This window comes from Budorcas taxicolor, chromosome 13 (genome assembly GCF_023091745.1).
Source record: "Budorcas taxicolor isolate Tak-1 chromosome 13, Takin1.1, whole genome shotgun sequence".
In the NCBI taxonomy this organism is placed as follows: domain Eukaryota; kingdom Metazoa; phylum Chordata; class Mammalia; order Artiodactyla; family Bovidae; genus Budorcas; species Budorcas taxicolor.
This window is the reverse complement of record NC_068922.1, coordinates 79,180,260-79,198,088: the sequence shown is the minus strand read 5'-3', so window position 1 is coordinate 79,198,088 and position 17,829 is coordinate 79,180,260. Positions and strand designations below refer to the sequence as shown.

Here is a 17,829-nt window from a genome sequence, read left to right as displayed (position 1 = left end):
CTTCAGCCCGCAAGGGGACCGGGTGGGCCCGATTTGAGAGAGAAGCTGGGACTTGGTCTCGCTCGGTCCTCGGAAGAGGAGGAAGGAGGCCTGCGGTCTTTCCCCAGGCCAGTGAGTCAGGGTGGGGGTCAGGCTGGATCTGGTGGTGAGTCTGTGCTCTAATGTTAGAGAAGACAGACCCAAAGGCAGACAACAAGGAAAAACAAGTGTTTGAAAAACGTCATCTCAGAAGCCCTGGAATTCCCCTCCTTTCCCCAGCAGAGCCCGCCCCGGGCCCCCAAGCACTGGTCACGGTGGCTGCCCCGCCCTGCTCTTGGTTTTGAACGTCTCAAGATGTTTGGGGAAGGAAACTCAGGCTCTTCCTCAGTGATTAGGGGATTTTGAGAAGATAAGGTCTCCCCTTTCTGGCAGATGACTCAGTGTTCAGGATGGGGCTGTGGTTTGCAGCAAGGTGGGGAGCTGGAGGGACCAGTGACAGGAGCCCCATCCCTCTCCATCTTTGGGTCCTTCCAGTCCCTTTATCTCCCATCAGCCTGAGATTTTTAAGGATCGTCAGTGACTGCACACACCTCCCCAGGGTGTTAAAAAGTAGTTTGAACTTTGAACAGAGCATTCTTTTTTTCTCATAAAAATGCATTTGACTGATGCAACTACTGTGCTTTGACAGATAAGGAAACCGAGACGTTCTTGGTAAGGTGATGCATTCGTTTCTGCTTGGTCTCCAGCTTTCTAGTTCTGTGAAATACCTGCTTTGGGTTTCTGTAACACCCGCCCTTCTGGCAAGACCAAGCAGAGCTACTGGTGGACCGCTGTCCCCTCTCCCAGAGGGAAGACAGAATCCTCTGCCGTTTCTGTCTCCTCCTTTGCTCTGTTCTCCTGGATCTGCACCTGACAGTTTCACCAGCATTTATGGGCTAATTGGCTCCCCGTGCATTTGGTTCTTAGGGACAGAATTTGTCCGGCTCTCTTCAGTCGTGTCCGCCTCTTGCCGACCCCATGACTGTAGCCCACCAGGCTCCTCTGTCCATGGGATGGTCCAGGCAAGATTACTGGAGTGGGTTGCCGTACCCTCCCCCAGGGGATCTTCCTGATCCAGGGACCCAACCCACACCTCTCACGTCTCCCGCACTGGCAGGCAAGTTCTTCGCCACTGGCACCGCCTGCAAAGCCCTTATCGACACAGTATGTGTACTATAAATATTTGTTCACTAATTGATTTCATGTACACCCTTCGGGGGAGGTGAGCTGGTAAGAAAAACACTTAGTGGGCTGCTGCTGCTGCTTTGCAGGGTTAACTTACTGACTTTGGAGGAATCTTTGCTACAGGACGTCTCAGGGGTCAAGGGTGATTTCTCAGAATCTAGTGGAAAAGTCTCGAGCAGGACCCTGGAGGCCACTCTTTGGAAAGCGGAGTTACTTGCTGGAAAGGCAGATTCTTCCATCTCTTTTCTGGCTGGCATGGCTGAGGCCACGTCTCACCTGTGCCCGACAGATGCCCGTGGTGTTTCCTAGTCTCATTTCCACCTGCTCTTCGGTGCTGCCAAGGAGCTCTTTTGGGTTTCCTCCCCTCTTCGCAGCAGAGAGACTGTTTTGAACCTTCTCGGGTCTCCCAAGCTCTGGAGGCCACCCCCACCCTTGCCAGGCAGATAACCCTCCTCCCACTCGCGGGAGAACGTGGAAGAGGTCAGAAGGGAACGCCCTGCCTTGCCCAACAGTAAGCCTCCACACGGTCGCAGCTGTGGGCAGCCTTCCCGCGTCGGGCCCCGTGGCGTGGGACAGTTCTCCTTCCCCTCGGGTTGCTCCGAGCTCTCAGCTTCAGCTGCAAGCTCCCTGTGACCTAGGAACCCGTGCCGTCCCTCTTGTGCGAGTTCCCAGGACGGGCGAAGCCAGATACCACCGCCGGGGAGCCTTCCATCAGCAGACATTGATTCTCAGAGATCCGGAATCAGCCTGGAATCAGCGTGTCGGCAGGGGGGGTCCCTTCTTGGAGGCTTTGGGGAGACTTTCTAGGCCCCTCTCCTGGCTTCCGGTGGGGCCAGTGGTCACGCTCGTTCCTCGGCTTGTAGGCGCGTCACTGCGGCCTCTGCTGCCATCTTCACAGGACCCTCTGGGTGCGCCCTTCTGACCCCTGTGAGGTCACTGTCACTGGGTGTCACCCCCACTCCAGAATGACTTCACCTGCGTCCTCGATTACATCATCGAAGGCTCTGTTTCAGATGAGGGCGCGTTCTGACTTCTGGGTGGACGGGAAGCCCCTGATGGCGGCCCAGTTCAACCTGCTGCACCTGCTCAGTGGAATTTCTTGGCTTCCCTCTCCTCTGCTCCGCAGTTCCCAGATCCACTGGGATCTTCCTCTGGCTCCTGGACTTCTGCCTGCACTGTCCCCTCCATTCAGAACACTAGTTCTCGGTCTTATCTGCGTGTTGGAATCACCTGGGAACTTGTAAGAAAAAAATATGATGCCCACATCTGAATCAGAAACTCTGATTCAGTTGGTCTGCAGGGAGGTGTGGGCCTGGAGACTTTCAGAGGGGCCCAGTGATTCTGACTCCCTCCACCTCGCACCCCCATGAAGTTAGACACCCACTGCCGTGGCCCTCCCCCATCCTTCCATTACTCAGTTAACCCCTGTTTATCCAAAGCCCCTGTTTAGACAGGCCCCCATAAGGGGGAATCTTGCCCACACCCCACAGAGTTCAGGGTCCCCCTCTCTATTTGCTGACACCTAATTTACCTGTCAGTCTCTCAGTTAGGATTAGGGACCAGGGGGGTGTCAGTCAGGGCCTGGCACACTGCAGCTGACTCTAGAATGTTTGTTGAAAAATTGAAAGCATGATGACAAGCATCCCCAGGCTGCCCGGTGGGATGGAAAGGCAGCGAGGCGCCCCGCGTCCCATGCGAGCCTCCCCGGTTTCCTCCCTGCCTGGCCGAGGGGCCTCTCCGGTCACTGCAGTGACCCCACCGGGCCATGCCCGCCTCGTGCGGAGTGCAGGCTCCCTTTGCTCATCCTGCAGAAGTCGGGGGTGTGGGTACGAGGTGTGGACTAGAAAATGGCTTTTCTCATACGCTGTTTCCAGTGTCTCTTTTGTGGCACAAAGATATCTCTCCGAGGTGTAATTCAGATGCACGAGATGGCGCAGAGGCGGTGGGTTCTGACAGATGTGCACAGCCGTGTGACCGCCACTCGAGCAAGATCAAGGGCGTTTCCCTCCACCCCTGCAGGTTTCCTCCTCCCCCACAGCCATCGCCCCCTCCCCAGCCCCCACGCAGGTAACCACGGTTGCGGTTTCTGTCACCTCAGTGAGCTTTCCTTCTCCCAGAACTTCGTGTCACGGACTCGTCATGGGCTCTTCTGTGTGGTTGGTTTTACTTAGCAGGATGTTTCTTGAGATCCAGTGCTGTTATTGCGTGACTTGGTGGTTCTCTCTCTCTCTTTTTTAATTGCTGAACAGTATTCAACTGTATGAATATAACAATTGTTTATTTACCACTGATAGACATTTGGGTTCTTTCCGGGGTTTGAGGATCATGAATAAGGCAGCTATGAACACTCTCCTTCAAGGCCCTTGTGGACAAATGCTTTCTTTTCTTTCGGGTGAATACCCAGAAATGGAATTGCTGGGTCACGGGGGAAAGTGTGTGTCTCAATGTATGTGTTTTCCGAATCACTTTACACTCCGTACCGGGGTGTCTGGGAATTCCACTTGCTCTACATGCTCACCACCACTTGGCTCTGCCAGTCTTTCGAATTACAGTCTTGCCAGTGAGTGTAAGACGGGGTCTCATTGTGCATAACCCATCATTTGCATCTCCCTGAAGGCGAATGTTGCTGACCCCTATCTGTGTGCTTATTGGTTATCATATGTCTTCTTTGCTAAAGTGTTAGTTCAAAGATTTTGTTCATTTTTCTGTGGGGTCACTCATATTTTTACTTTTTAAATTTTTGACTGTGCCACGATGCGTGACTTGCAGGATCTTAGTTCCCTGCCCAGGGATTGGACCCACGCCCCCTGTGTTGGAAATGGAGTCTTAACCACTGGACAAGAGAAGTCCCTTGTATTTTTGTTGTTAATATACAGCAGTCATTTATGCATTGTCAGATTTATGCATTAAGAATATTTTCCCCCAGTCTGTAGCTTGCCTATTTATTTTCTCAATTGTGCCGTATTGAGAGGGTCAATATTTTATTTTTATGAAGTCTAATTTATTCTCTTCTTTAGGGATTATTATTCTTTACATTCCCCTAGGAAATCTCCGCCCATTTGATGATAGCAGATACACTCTCTTGTGGTTTCTTCTAAAAGTTTTTTGATTCTGGCTTTTATTAGTAGATTTAGGGATACAAACCGTCTCTGATCTATTTTTGTGTGCAGTGTGAAGTAAGGTCCAGTCCCATCGTTTTCCATATGGAAATGCAGTTATTTCATATGCCATTTTCTGAAAGTGAGAGCGTAGAAAACCTGCCTGTTCTTCCCTCGCACTTCTCCCTACCCCCTCCAGTTCACTCCTGAAGTCTGATGTGGGAGGTGGGTGATCGCACCGCAGCGCTTTGTGGAAATCCTTAGAATGAGGGAGACCAGACGGGCAAACTGGTTGCACTTTGCTTCATAAATCAGAGATGCTGTCTTGTCCGTCTGCCCCTGCCAGAAGCCAGAATGACCCGCGTGATTCTTGTGGGCCCCTTGATGTTACTCTTGCAATTAAAAACATATTTGTTGTTTCTGCTATTCAGTCGCTAAGTCATATCTGACTCTTTGTGACCCTGTCAACTGCAGCACGCCAGGCTGCCCTGTCCTTCACCATCTCCTGGAGTTTGCTCAAATTTATGTCCTTTGAGTCGGTGATGCTATTTAAGCATCTTTTCCTCTGCTGCCCCCTTCTCCTTTGGGAGTGTATCTGTAGTGCTAGAACTAGGGATCCAGCAATGAGCAAAACAAAGTTCTGGATGTCCCGCAGGTCACATTCTAGTGGGGAAAATCCGCAGTCAACAAGCCGGCAGAGACTTCAAACAGAACTGAATGTCATAATGGACTTCGCTGGTGGCTCAGCAGTAAAGAATCTGTCCACTAATGCGGGAGATGTGGGTTTGGTCCCTGGGGTCACAGATTCAGACGACTCAGTGACTGAGCGCACTCACTTATTTATCTATGGCCACACAGTGCAGCATGTGGGATCTCAGTTCCCCGACCAGGAGTCGAACCTGCACCCCCTGGAGTGAGAGCGTGGAGTCTTGACCACGGGACCGCCAGGGAGAAGTGGTTTAGCACTTTGCCTAGCACAGAGCAGATGCTGATAGATACTTGAAGACCAAAGGAAGAACGGAGATGAGGGAGACAAGGAAGAGGTGAGGGATAGGCAACCATTATTAGTCACCCTGTGCGTCGAGCACTGTCTCCGTTGCTCCTGAATCCTTGTGAGAACTCTAGGAACTCGGCATCCATTCCCATTTTACAGATGGGAAGACTAAAGCACAGAGAGGTCAAGCTAACTGCTTGTGCTCACACTGCTAGTAAGGGGCCAAGCCGACTGTGACATCCATGTCCTGCTGAATCCCAGGACACGCAGGCGGAGCTCCATCAGGAGTGACGGATTGATTGATTAATCATCTCACAGAAGCTGGAGACCAGCTCAGCGACCCTCGGGGGGCTGTGGGCGCTCTCCCATCGCGCCACACTGCATCATCTCCCTCGAGACGGTGTAGCAGCAGATCTGGGAGGACATCGGGGCATGGAGCAGAGGGCAGGTAGGCCAGGCCTCCTTCCTGAGGTGGCTATTAAGCAATGACCAAGGAGCCACGTTTCAGAAACATCAGAAACCAGCATGATGGGAAGAAGCAGCAGGGTGCTGGTTAGGACTGTGGACCTGGGTTCACATCCTGCCTCTGCCACTTACTCACTGTTTAGTCCCAGGGAAGTTACTTAGCACTCTGCGCCTCAGTCTTCTCATCTGTAAAGTGGGGCTGATAAGAATGGTAATATCTGTATCAGTAGAATAACCCCAGTATCTCTCTTGTGGTATGGCTCGTCCTGCCCCTACGGCAGCCGTCCCCAACGCTCTGCAAAGCACGTGTTACCTGCCTCTCTCTGCCCCCGTGTCACTGCCAAGAGCGCACAGCCCAGGCAGCAGCAAATATAGGGGCTCAGCAAACACTCTCTGTTTTAGGGGAGCTGGCAGCAAGCCGCAACCCTGCTGCTCAGCAGAGCTCAGATGGTTATCTGCTGTGTGTTGGCTGGGTGGTGATTACCGGAAAGCTAGGTTTGGGGGAGCCCAGGATTGGGGTGGCTTTTCCATTAATTGATAGGGTTACCTGACCCTGGGATTGTGGCCTTTTACCGAGCTCATTTTGCAGGGGTGGGGCAGGTGAAACTCCCCTTTATTGAAGAGTTGCTGTGTGCCCCCAGCTGCCGTGTATGTTAACTCATTCCCATTCTCATCATAGCCTCAGAACACTTTTTTTTTTTTTTGGCCTGATTCAAGGTCATAAAGATTTTCTCCTATGCTTCTAGTTTTTAAAAAGTTTTATCATTAAAAAAAAAAATTTGGCCACACCATGCAGCATATCGGCTCCTGGTTCCTTGACCAGGGATCAGACCCACACCCCTGCGTTGGAAGCATGGAGTCTTAACCACTGGTCTGGGTCACCAGGGAAGTCCCCCAGCCTCGGTAGACTCATCTTACAGACTGAGCTTGTATCTAGCGAGCTGAGGTTCAGAAGGGCTAACTGATTTGCTTATCACATGGCTGGCAAGGGAGGAGCTAGGGGTTAAAGCCCTTGTCCAGTTCTTTCCCGGGGCTGCCTGGGTCCCCCAGTGCCAGGGAGTTCACTAGTCATGTGGGGATTCACGGAACCCCCCGGAAGGGTCTTGGTTTCTGGAGACCCGTGGGAGTATTCTTCGGGGCTCCTTGTGAGGACAGTGGAGCGGGTCCCCCCACCATGGACCCAGTGGCCGGGGTTTGTGTTCCATTTTCTGTATGAGGAAGCTGAGACCCCCTGAGGTCCAGAGCTGGAAGGCGGTCTTCAGCACCATGGACCCCACCCCTGTACTGTGGGTGCTCACAGGCCCCTCGCAGAGGTGAACCCCCCACTCAGAATTGGGCTCCCCTGTCCCCGTCTCCCACTTCCCAGGGAAGAGCCAGCAGCGCCAGGGTGGGGGCTTGAGGGGCCGTCCGCCAGGCCTGCTCCCCGCCCCTCCCGGGCGAGGCCGGAGCACCGCGTTCCAGGCCAGGCCAGGCTCACGGCCAAGGCCAGGGGCCCGAAGTACAGGCGAGAAGGACTCTGCGGCTGGGGGATGGTCAGTGCTGGAGCCCGGGTGAGACTGACGTGGCGGGCGGGGGGCCTCCCGGTTCAGGCTGCCTGGCCGCTTTCCCACTGAGTCTTCCCCATTTTACTAAAAAGAAGTCCCTCTGGGTGGGGGAATCCCACAGTCTGGGGTCAAGTTCTGCCAGCTTGCCTTCTGTAGCTGTGAGCTCCCAGGCATGGAGCTCCTCCTCCGGGAGGCTCAACGCCCTCAGCTCCATAATGGGAATCGGTCCTGCTCTGTGGTCTCATGAAGTTCAGCCATAAAAATAAACAGAACTGACGCTCACGGAGCTCTGACAAGGTACCACACACTTCCCGTGCGCCAGCTCATTTAATCTGCAAACAGCCCTCTGAGGTCAGCACTGTGTGATGCGTTCCCATTTTGTAGATGAGAAAACAGAGGCACAGAGAGGTGAAATGACTCGCCCAAGGTTCCCCAAGCTAATCTTAGCGATATCAGCAAGCTGGGCTTCAGACTCAGGTAGTCACCTGTCGGCATCCTTCCTTTGACCCGTGACCATGAATTGCCTCATTATGTGTGTGCTTTATAATGTAAAGAAAAATGTGTATGAGAAGTCTCTGGGATCCAAGGCCCTCTCTACGGCCGCTGTAACCATTTGCAGTTGTTAACAGAACCCACCTACCCTGCGTACCTGATCTCCCTGGCCAGCCTCTCCTCTCCCTGCGGTTCTCCGGCATTCTTGGCCAGGCAGCCCCGTGACAGAGAATGGCAGACAGATAGACAGCAGTGTCCCCTGTCCAGGCTGACCTGGAGGACCAGCCTGGGGTGAATTTCTTTCACTTAGTCTTTTCTGCCGTGGCTCGACTCCCCATCAGCCACTGTTGCTAGTGAAAGTAAACACCCAGACAGGCTAAACCAACAGCGCCCTGTTGATTCAGAGCTCGTAAAACCCAGGAGCCCCAAGCCCCTTTATGACGTGCCAGAATCCAGGGGCAGGAGGAAAGCCTGGGGAAATCTCCCGGCTTCGAGGGCCACCGCGATGCTTCAGCAGGAGCAGAGGGGCTGGCCTCTGCCCACAGGTGAAACGCGGGCTGTGGGCTTAGCTTTAAGCTGATGACCCGCGGCGGCTTGCTTAGGCCACTCTAGGGCTTGGTGGCTTGGAGGGCTGGCCCCACTAATGGTTGAAGAGCCCAGCGGGACTTGGTGGGGGCCGTCGGGGGTGGTGCTGCAGGCCTGGGAGGCCCATTGGGCTTGCGGGGAGCCCTGCCTCCGTGACGGTGTCACCCCAATGAGTAGCCTTCAGAGAGGGAGAAGGAAGTGGACCCCGGGAGCGCACTTCTGGTTGCTGTTTGCCTCTCAATTCCTCTTTCAGAGGCTAATTGGATTTGTTTGCTTTGCCTCTGGGCTCTCTGAGGGTGCAGGGCCTCCCCTGGTCCTCAGGTGGCCTTTTAAGTGTGGGGCTTGGTTCTCAAGCAGAGTGTGTGCAACAAGTCACCTGGAAAGATTGTAAAAATGCAAACGTCCAGCCTCCTCCAAGAGCCGCTGGGGCCCAGGGTTAGGGGTGTGGCCTGGGTGGCTGCATTTTTATTAAGCACCTCCCCCAACCAGGTAACCTGGGAACCCCGCTTTGAAAAATGCTGGGACTCAGGGCCAAGACACCTGGGTTAGGGGTCGGGATCCAGCAGGAACCGCGCCGATGAGCGCGGTACTGTGTGTAAACACGCGGACACAGTTCGCAGGTATCGGTTGACACAGGGCAGCCGCTCGAGGAACTGCGGCGCATCGTGTTGTTTGCTTTACCGGCTGGGATTTATTAAATCAAATATGCTTTCTGTGAATTCTCCCATTTAACCCTCAAACAACCTGTGGGATGGGTCTGCTGATGGCCCCATTTTTCCGATTTGGCAAAGTGAGGTTTCGAGCCGGGAAGCCCCCTAAAGGGTCACCTGGTGGGGACTTGAGCTGAGACCAGGGACAGTCCCACGCGGCAGCCTCACCCGGGCAGGGGCTGCCCCTCCATGGAGCCGAGTTCTGAGCATGTCTGTCTGTCTGTAGAATGGTAGTAGTAGGGCTGGAAGGTCATGTTTGTTTCGACCCCCCAGGTGACGCTCATGTGTAGCCAGGGTTAAGCAGTCCTCCTTCCCCTCGACAGCTCAGAAGAGTCCGCTGGGTTCCTCGTTAAGCTGCAGAGTCTTAACAAGGTTCAGTAGGTCTGGGGTGGGGCCCAAGGTTTTACGTCTCTGATATCACCCGCCACCCCCCATCCCGTCCCTGGGATGCAGCCCACACTTTGAGTTGCAAGACCACAGTTTAGATAAAAGCTTGCAGGAAGCGAGACTGGACTCTTGTCTTTACATTTTCATTAGAAAAGATGGTTTTCGTTTGGGTAAGGAGAAGCAGAGGTTTCCTTGGTGGCTCAGACGGTAAAGAATCTGCCCGCAATGCGGGAGACCTGAGTTCGACCCCTGGGTCGGGAAGATCCCCGTGGAGAAGGGAATGGCTCCCACTCCAGTATTCTGGCCTGGAGAATCCCATGGACAGAGGAGCCTGGTGGGCTACAGTCCACAGGGTTGCGAAGAGTCTGACATGACTAAGGACTAAGCATCAAGGAGAAGGGGTGGGAGATGAAGATTTGGTCAAGGGAGGATCAGCTGGTTGCCTGAACCCGTGAGGCTTTGGAGGGAGAAGCAGTGAGGCTGCTTCAGGAAATAGCCGAGCTGTGTTCGCAGCAGTGCTGGGTGATTCACAGAGCAGCTGGCCAGGCCAGCCTCCCTCCCAGCGCTGAGAGCTCATGGCCACGTCCAGTCCCCAGCCTGGCTGGACTTGAGCCCTTGGCCAGCTTGCCCAGGAGTGGTGACTCAGGCGTTCCACCTGCAGAATGGGCGGCATGGGTCTTGTGGCCTTCCCACCCATCCATCCCTGGGACCAGAAGCCCCTCCTCGCCCCCGAAACACATCCAAGGCAGATCCGAGAAGCCAAGACCTGCTCTTCTAGGCGGTGTGACTGCTGTTTTCACTGCTAATAAATCTCCATTGATGGCAGCTCAATTAGGAAGTCACACAGAACTCCTCTATTGAAAGAGAGGATTAATAACCCAGCCCATGTGGGAGAAATTAGCAGCTCCTGCCAAGAGGCCTTTTTAATACGTGCCCATAACTGGGAGCCCCTTAGAACCACGCTGGCTGGCTGGGCCCTGGGAACAGAGAGCCTGGGCTGAGCCTGGGATGGGGAGATACTGGCCGGGAGGTCACGGAGAATCGCTGGGCTGTGTTTTCGACGTACAGTGTCTGGGAGTGTCTTGTCCACAGCAGACTCCTTAAAGGTTGCCACGTGCATGGTTGCCTCTGAAGGCATGGGTTTCAACATGGCTCCAGGGCAGAAGGGACAGGGTGCTGGACCTGGAGGCCCAGGCCGGCCGGGAGGGCAGGGTTAGGCCCACGCCTCGGGCCTCATGCGGCTGCGTCCCTGGCTCCTGGAGGGGGCAGTCTGCCGGCCCCTGGCACAGAGAGGGCTGGCCCTCTGCCCAGTCCTCGGGCTCTGGGAGGGATGCCAGGAGCTCAGGCTGACTCACCCAGGGGGCGGGCCGGGCTCTGCGGCCCACACTGCCAAGGCGAAGCCCAAGGGATGGTCCCTCGTGCCGGCCGGACCCATTTCCCACCCTGCCCAGGGCAGGCATCTGGAGAGGGTCTTCACTCTTTCCTGCAGCCCGTCCTCCAGAAGAACTGGCTGGACGGAGGGGCTAAAGGAGGGGGCTCTGGAGCTGGACAGGCCAGCTCTTAAGGGCTCAGGTCAAATCTCAGCATCACCATAGCTGACTTCTAGGGTTCCATTTTCTCCCTGAAGGCATATAATTTCATTATACTTCTTTTCTTAGAAGGTTACGGTGAGCATTCAAGTATATCATTGTAGTTAAACAGTCAGCCTGTCCCATTCCTCACTGCAGATACAGATGAGGATATCGAGATATTGAGATAAATATGTGTCAAGATATATTGAGATACATCTGTATCCATACCTGTCTCCATCCATCCATCCCTGTATCCTTCTCAGGGACTCCCTGCGAAGTCCTGGGCCCTGGGCCCAGCCCTGGGCTCACAGCATGCACAAAGTGATGCTCCTCTCTTCTGGGCTTACATTCTTGCGGGGAAGAGATGAAATGCAGGGGAACCAAGAATGCTACAGGTAGCGTTTCTGAAGGTGGAAAGCTCTCTGGGGATGAACTGAGCAGGATAAAGAGGAGAGGTGGGGGGCACCGCCAGACAGATGGACAGGTGGTCCTGCTGTGTTAGCTGTGAGGGGCAGGGTGCGAGGGTGGGGCAAGGAAGCCTCTCTGAGGGGGTGACATATGTGTAGAGACCTGGAAGAAGTGAGGAAGGCAGCCGCTCAGGCAAGCAGGGAGGAGCCTTCCAGAGAGGAGGGCTTGAAAGTGCAAGCATTCAAAGATGGCAATGTGCTGTGTGTTTCAGAGATGGTGAGAACATTCTAGAAGTGTGACTGAAGGGGAGTGAGCGAGAAGGAGTGCTAGAAAATGTGGTCAGAGATGTGATGGGAGCGAATTATGTTCAGACTGGCGAGTGAGTTCAGAGGCCAAGGCGTCTACACTCTCAGGAATTAGGTCCTCAAGTTTGCGTGCGTGAGCCCTTTGTGTGTGGCCGCCAGCACGTGCAGGAGAACAGCGTGCACTCTAGCAAAGGAAACCTCTTACAAAAAGGTTGATATGCGTATCCTTTTATTTAAAAAAAAAAAAAATCAAATTCTTATTCTCCTCTCCTTCCTAAAAGGAGAACAGGCATCGGTCTCTTGAGTCATGAAAATGAAACTTGTTGTTAGGAGAAAATTAGCCCCAAAGACTTCGGGCATGTTGACAAGAACATAACATTTGCAGAGTCACTGGTTGCCAGGGCTGAGGGTTCCGCATTTGCAGTGACAAGTGACAGAGGTGGGCAGAGTGCATTGTGCCCCGTGAAATCTCGGGACGGTTCCGAGTGGGTGTCTTCCGTCATCATAGCGACGTCTTTTTCTCTCGCCCGCAGCCCAGCGGTCCGCCCACGAGCTGCCCATGGTGGAAAGGCAAGACATCGACAGCTGCCTGGTGTACGGCGGCCAGCAGATGATTCTCACGGGACAGAACTTCACAGCCGAGTCCAAAGTCGTGTTCACCGAGAAGACCACAGGTCAGAGTGCCTTCCGAGCGCCATACGAAAGTGACCATCTTTTTCTTCTTAATTTGGGGGGTTAGAGCCCACTGTGTAGCATTTTCCTTACTCGGAGAAATTTCCTTGTCTCCAGGGACCTCGATACCGACGTGGCCCACTGTTACATGAATGTCCTATGGTGTATTTTAACTCATCCTGGCTTGTTTGGTTGGATGAGAAGGCTTTTCCCACCCCCAACTCTTCTTTTTAAATTATTTTTTACACATAAGGAGACACCTTTTTTTTTCCCTTTCAGATTTTAGACTGTTATCAAACAGGGAATAGTAAGAGCACAATGATTAATCGTACATGCTTGATATCATACATCCAGGCCCTGGATATCCTGGGTTCACATCCCGCCTTTGCTACTTGATTGCTCTGTGATCTTAGACAAATTACCTGACTTTTCTGTGCCTCTGTTTCTTTATGAATAGAATGATTATAACAAGAGTTATTACCCCATAGGGTTGTCACGTGGGTTAAACGAGTTAATACGTGTCAGGTAATTATGACAACACCAGGTATATTGTAAGTCAATAAACATTGGCAGCTTATATTTTTATTGTAACTAATACTGCGGTTTGTCTGGTTATACTTGTAGGACTAATTAATTAGTCTTCTTACACATGAAACTCCACGTGTATCTTTTTTGTTTATGTTGGGTTTATTCCCATGTGGGATTTTGGGTAGTCATTTTGAGAGCTTTAAATACGTATTGCTTTGTAGAATTCAAATTACCTTCCAGAAACTTACAAATTGGAAACTTCCACTAATACTGGGCCAGTGGTGGTTTCAACCCGTCCCAGAAATGCCCTGTGTTCTAATTTAAAAGATTGTGCTGAATTCGTACTTGACTTTTGCACGCCTTTGCTATGAGAGGTTTAGCGGCATGCGCCTCCTTTCTTAATACGGGCTGTCTGTGAAGTGTTCACCACCGCTGCTGCTGCTGCTAAGTCGCTTCAGTCGTGTCCGACTCTGTGCAACCCCATAGACAGCAGCCCACCAGGCTCCGCTATCCCTGGGGTTCTCCAGGCAAGAACACTGGAGTGGGTGAGGACGTGTTAAAAAGACCATGGTCTGAAGTAGGAAAAATATCAGGTTATATAATTTGCTTAGTTACGAGTGCTAGGCTGAGCTAGTTTTAAATTTTTTTTTCTTTCCTATGGACATGATTTCAGGTCAGATCAAAGGCGAGCTGATGTCTGTCTGTTGGCTGCCCTGAGGATGGCCCACAGCCAGGCTGTCCACTGTGGGGGGCCCTGAGGATGGCCCACAGGCAGGCTGTCCACTGTGGGGGTTTTGCATGAGGGCACCTCCTCTGGGTGCCACCGTTCACGCGGGGTCATCGTGGGTCTGAGCGTCACTGAAAGGGGGGCTGCTTCCCACGTTCACACAGAACCTGCTCTTGGGATGGGCTGGCCTCATGTCCAGGGTGTGAGAACGGCTTCCTCACATCTTGGAAGCACGGCAGAAGGCAGATGATTTGAAAGAGGCTTGCCGACGCCGTTGCAATAGAAAAATGATGTGAAATAGGGCGCGCAGTCAGGCCCTGCGGGTGTGAGGGGCTGTGATGGTGTCGTGAGGAGGAGCGCGGACGTGTAGGTGGGTGTGCTGGTCTGTCCTGTGGTGGCCAGTCCTTTATTTAACCATCCTCCTTTCCTGGGCGTGAGGCTGCTTCCAACTTTGTGCTGTTCTAAGTGACTCCGTGACGCGCCTCCCGTTTGTGCCTTTGATCAGCTAGGTGAGGGCTCACACGCTCCAGCTGGATGGCTTGTGTTCAAAGCCCAGTCCTCCTCCTTCCTAGCTGGGGGACCTTGGGCAAGCTACTTAGCCTCTCTGGGCAGCAGTTTCCTTCTCTGTATAACGAGGATGGTGACAGTCATACCTTAGAGGATGGTCATGAGATGAAGAGTTCGTAAATGCTCAGTTCACTTGTCCCTCAGAGTCTGCAATGGATTGGTGCCAGGATCCTGAAAGATACCAGACTTGGAGAGTGTACAAGTCCTTTGTGTACATCGGTAGAACCTATGTACATCCTCTCATGTACTTTAAATCACTCTAGATTATTGAGAAGACTGAATACTAGGAAAATGCTAAGTTAATAGTTGCCAGTGAGTGGCATGTTCAAGTTTTGCTTTTTGGAACTTTCTTAAACTTTTTTTTTGTTTTGAATATTTTTGTCTGTGGTTGGCTGAATCCATGGATGTGGATCCTGCGGATACAGAGGGCCAACTGTTTATAGTAAAGTGCTCAGTATGTATTAGCTCATGCTGTTTGTTACTGTTACTTCCTAAGGTTGAGGCTGACATGTGGTGTCTTGGGTTTAAAGGCATTGCACATCTTGACACATTTTGGAGAAGGCTTTATTTTTCAGGCAGTGAAACAGTGTACAGTATTCTCAATGGCAAGAAGTTACCGGGCTCTCATGAGACAGAGAGCAGACCTGTGTGGCTGGAGTAGAGGCTGGTTATCACCAGGAAGTGTTTTGATGAGCAGAGCTCAGAGAGATCTCCTGATGCCAGGTAGAGACACAGCCTTGACTTCGTCTGTACATGAGTAAGGTATGAGGACCGTGGTGGGTTCTCAAGCAGGAAAGTGCATGAAATGTAGACAGCCAAGTTAGCAATAGCCTCCTCAGCTGGGATGGGTCTCTAGGACCAGGAAATCATCCCGCTGGTCTTGTGCTGACTTCCACAAGAAGTGTGTGGCTTCAAGGCACCTTATTGGCAGAGCGGAAAATACTGAGAAAACATAGACGTCTTGTTCTCCATGTCCAGGTGAGCAGTCTCCTTGGGGGGCTGCTGGAAGTATGGAGGAATGGCTTGCAGACCAGGTGCTACCAAGTTCCTTGTGGAGCTAGGAGCCAGACAGCTTTCAACTGTCCTGGGGGCGCATGTGCCTGCGAGGCTACTCAAGGGCCTCAGATAGGTATTTGCTGGATGGAAGGATGGAAGGCAGGCAGACATTTACTCCGCAGCTTTCCTTCTCTTGGTTTCAGAAAAAATTTGTTTACCGCTTGAAGGGAGAAAAACCCAGAGTCTCATTCAACTTTGAAAAGCTGCATGTTAATAAGAGGAATGATGAAGCTTCCTCTCTGTGGGTGTGCCTTGTCTCATCTAACAGACAGGCATGTGGCTAAGCCTGGAGAAGTTGGGGAACTTGCCTGCAGATAATATCCAGTGTCATCTTGTTATTCAACTTCCCTGGACTTCCGTTTTCAGTCAATGAGTTAATAGTTTTCCCTCCCAGAGTTAAACGCATCAGCAAGCAGTGGGCACTCAGTGCATCAGGAGTGTTCCTTGTGATTTTTATGGTCTCTCCAGCATTTTCCTTGTTCAGGCCATAGGTCACTTATTGGATACATACTGCCCCAGGCATAGGCCTCATGGGCACACTTTGGGAGGCTTGTCAGCTGCAGGGGTTACCAGTGTAGCTGTGAGGTCAGACGGCCTGAGTTCGAATCTGTGACCTGCATTTGGTGGCTTTGCCATCCTGGGTAAGTCATTTCACCTTTCTAAGCATTTCCTCTTTTGTAAAATACAGATGATTTACTTCACTTGAGAGATGGGAAAGTTAAATGAGAGGATTCAGATTACGCCCTTTGCATGGAGCTTGGCATTTTAGGCTCTAATATTAGCATCTTGCATAGATGCTTGTTAAATATTAGTGGCTGTTATTATATTTAGACTGTGGAAGGACAAGGCTGCGTATGATTGTATCTCATGGAACCAGGAGACACTGAAAAACAAGGACGCGTAATAATAAACTAGGTGCAGGCCTTATTCTGAGCGCTTGATAGGTGTTAACATTAACAGTCTAATTCCTCGTGACAGCTCTAGGAGATAGCTACTATTCTTTTCTTTTTCTTTTTTTTTTCCCTTTTTTGCTGAGAAACCGAGCACAGAGAGGTTAGATAACTGAGTAAAGATCACACAGCTGGTGAAAGGCGGTGCTGGGTTGGCCCCTAGGAAGCCTGATCATTAGCTATTCTACTCTGAAAAAGGTCAGAACCAGGTGAGTCTGCTTGAAGGTCCTTTAGCGCCGCTGACTTGAACCGTTTTGTGGTGAGACAGCCTCTTGAAGTCTGCAGTGGGTCACTGAGGGCAGGAGGGTCCTTTACGACCGTCCCATGTCTGATCGAAAAGACTCTGGGGTGGATGCGGTCCCTGGACCGATGCCAGCAGAGAGGCTGGGGTATGCGAGGTGGCCCCGGGCCCTGAGGAGTAGAGGGCTTCCCTGGCGGGATGTCTGGCCCCCAGAGGCTCCGACAGGTGGAGGGGGGATGCCCTTGTATTCGCAGGGAGCCGGTCCTGCTCTTTTGACCCCAAGCACTTGCCGCCCAGCCTGGGACCGCCTTCTGCAGGGGGAATCCCTGTTGCTCAACTTCTTTTTTCCAAAACGGCTCCCCGTTCCCATCTCCATGGACAGTTTGGCCGGCCGGGCCGCTGCGGGGTGGGGCGGAGTGGAACAGTTGAAGTTTTCCAAGGAAGGGGGAACCCCAGCTGGTTCTCACATTAAGGAAAGGTGACAGCCTCCTGGGCTAATCTTAGCCCCCACGTTGGGTCATCGGCACCACCAGCTCCAGCATGCTTTTTATAGCTGTCGACTGAAATGGAATTGGCAGTTTCCACTCCAGCAGGATGACAAATTGGAGGATGGTGGAAAAACAGTAGGAGAAGGGGAGCGTGGTGTTTCTTAAGTTAGAAAAGCTCGGTGTTTTGGAAAGTGGCATCTTATTTATAGCAGCAGTAATAATAATGATTATTATATTGTTTTTATTACTATTTTTAATGATTTGCAGGACTTCTAGGGGCCCGCGCGAGCTGGCCCTGGCCCATCTCTCCGATTTCGGCCCTTTGGACTTTCCCCCTTGCTCCTGGGGCCTTAGCTATCTTGTCTTCACTCTGTCCTCAGACACCCCGCTCTCTTTTCATCAGAGGAGCTTTGCTTTTGCTGTTTCCTGATGGGTTGCATCCTCCCATTTCTACAAAGCTCAACTCAGAGGTGACGTCCTTAAGGGGCCTCTCCTTGACCATCTGCTCCGAAGGTGCTCAACCTCCTTGCCCTGCCTTTTCTGAAGTTCTTAGCTCTATGAGAATCACCTTTTTTAAAAAACCATTTATTTATTAATATTTTGGCTGCACCAGGTCGTGTAAGATCTTTAACCTTTGATGTGGCATCTGAGATCCTTATTTACAGCATGTGGGATCTAGTTCCCCAACCAGGGATTGAACTGTTCATTAGGAGTGCAGGGTCTTAGCCCCTGGACCACCAGGGAAGTCCTATCTACTGAAGAGATCTTGTCTATTTTTTTTTTTTTTTTTTTTTTTTGCTCATTTATTATCTAGTCTCACAAATAGAGTTTCTTGAGG

General features: G+C 52.0%; 1 protein-coding gene across 4 annotated transcripts in view; it reads left to right on the top strand.

The window, feature by feature from the left end:
* The window catches only part of NFATC2 (nuclear factor of activated T cells 2), a 157,025-nt gene that overhangs the window by 85,407 nt on the left and 53,789 nt on the right, over nucleotides 1-17,829 (top strand). For all 4 annotated transcript variants that reach the window (XM_052650756.1, XM_052650753.1, XM_052650754.1 and 1 more), the window contains exon 6: nucleotides 12,296-12,436. In XM_052650756.1, coding sequence (XP_052506716.1) covers nucleotides 12,296-12,436 — 141 coding nt within the window. The remainder of the gene's footprint in view (nucleotides 1-12,295; nucleotides 12,437-17,829) is intronic.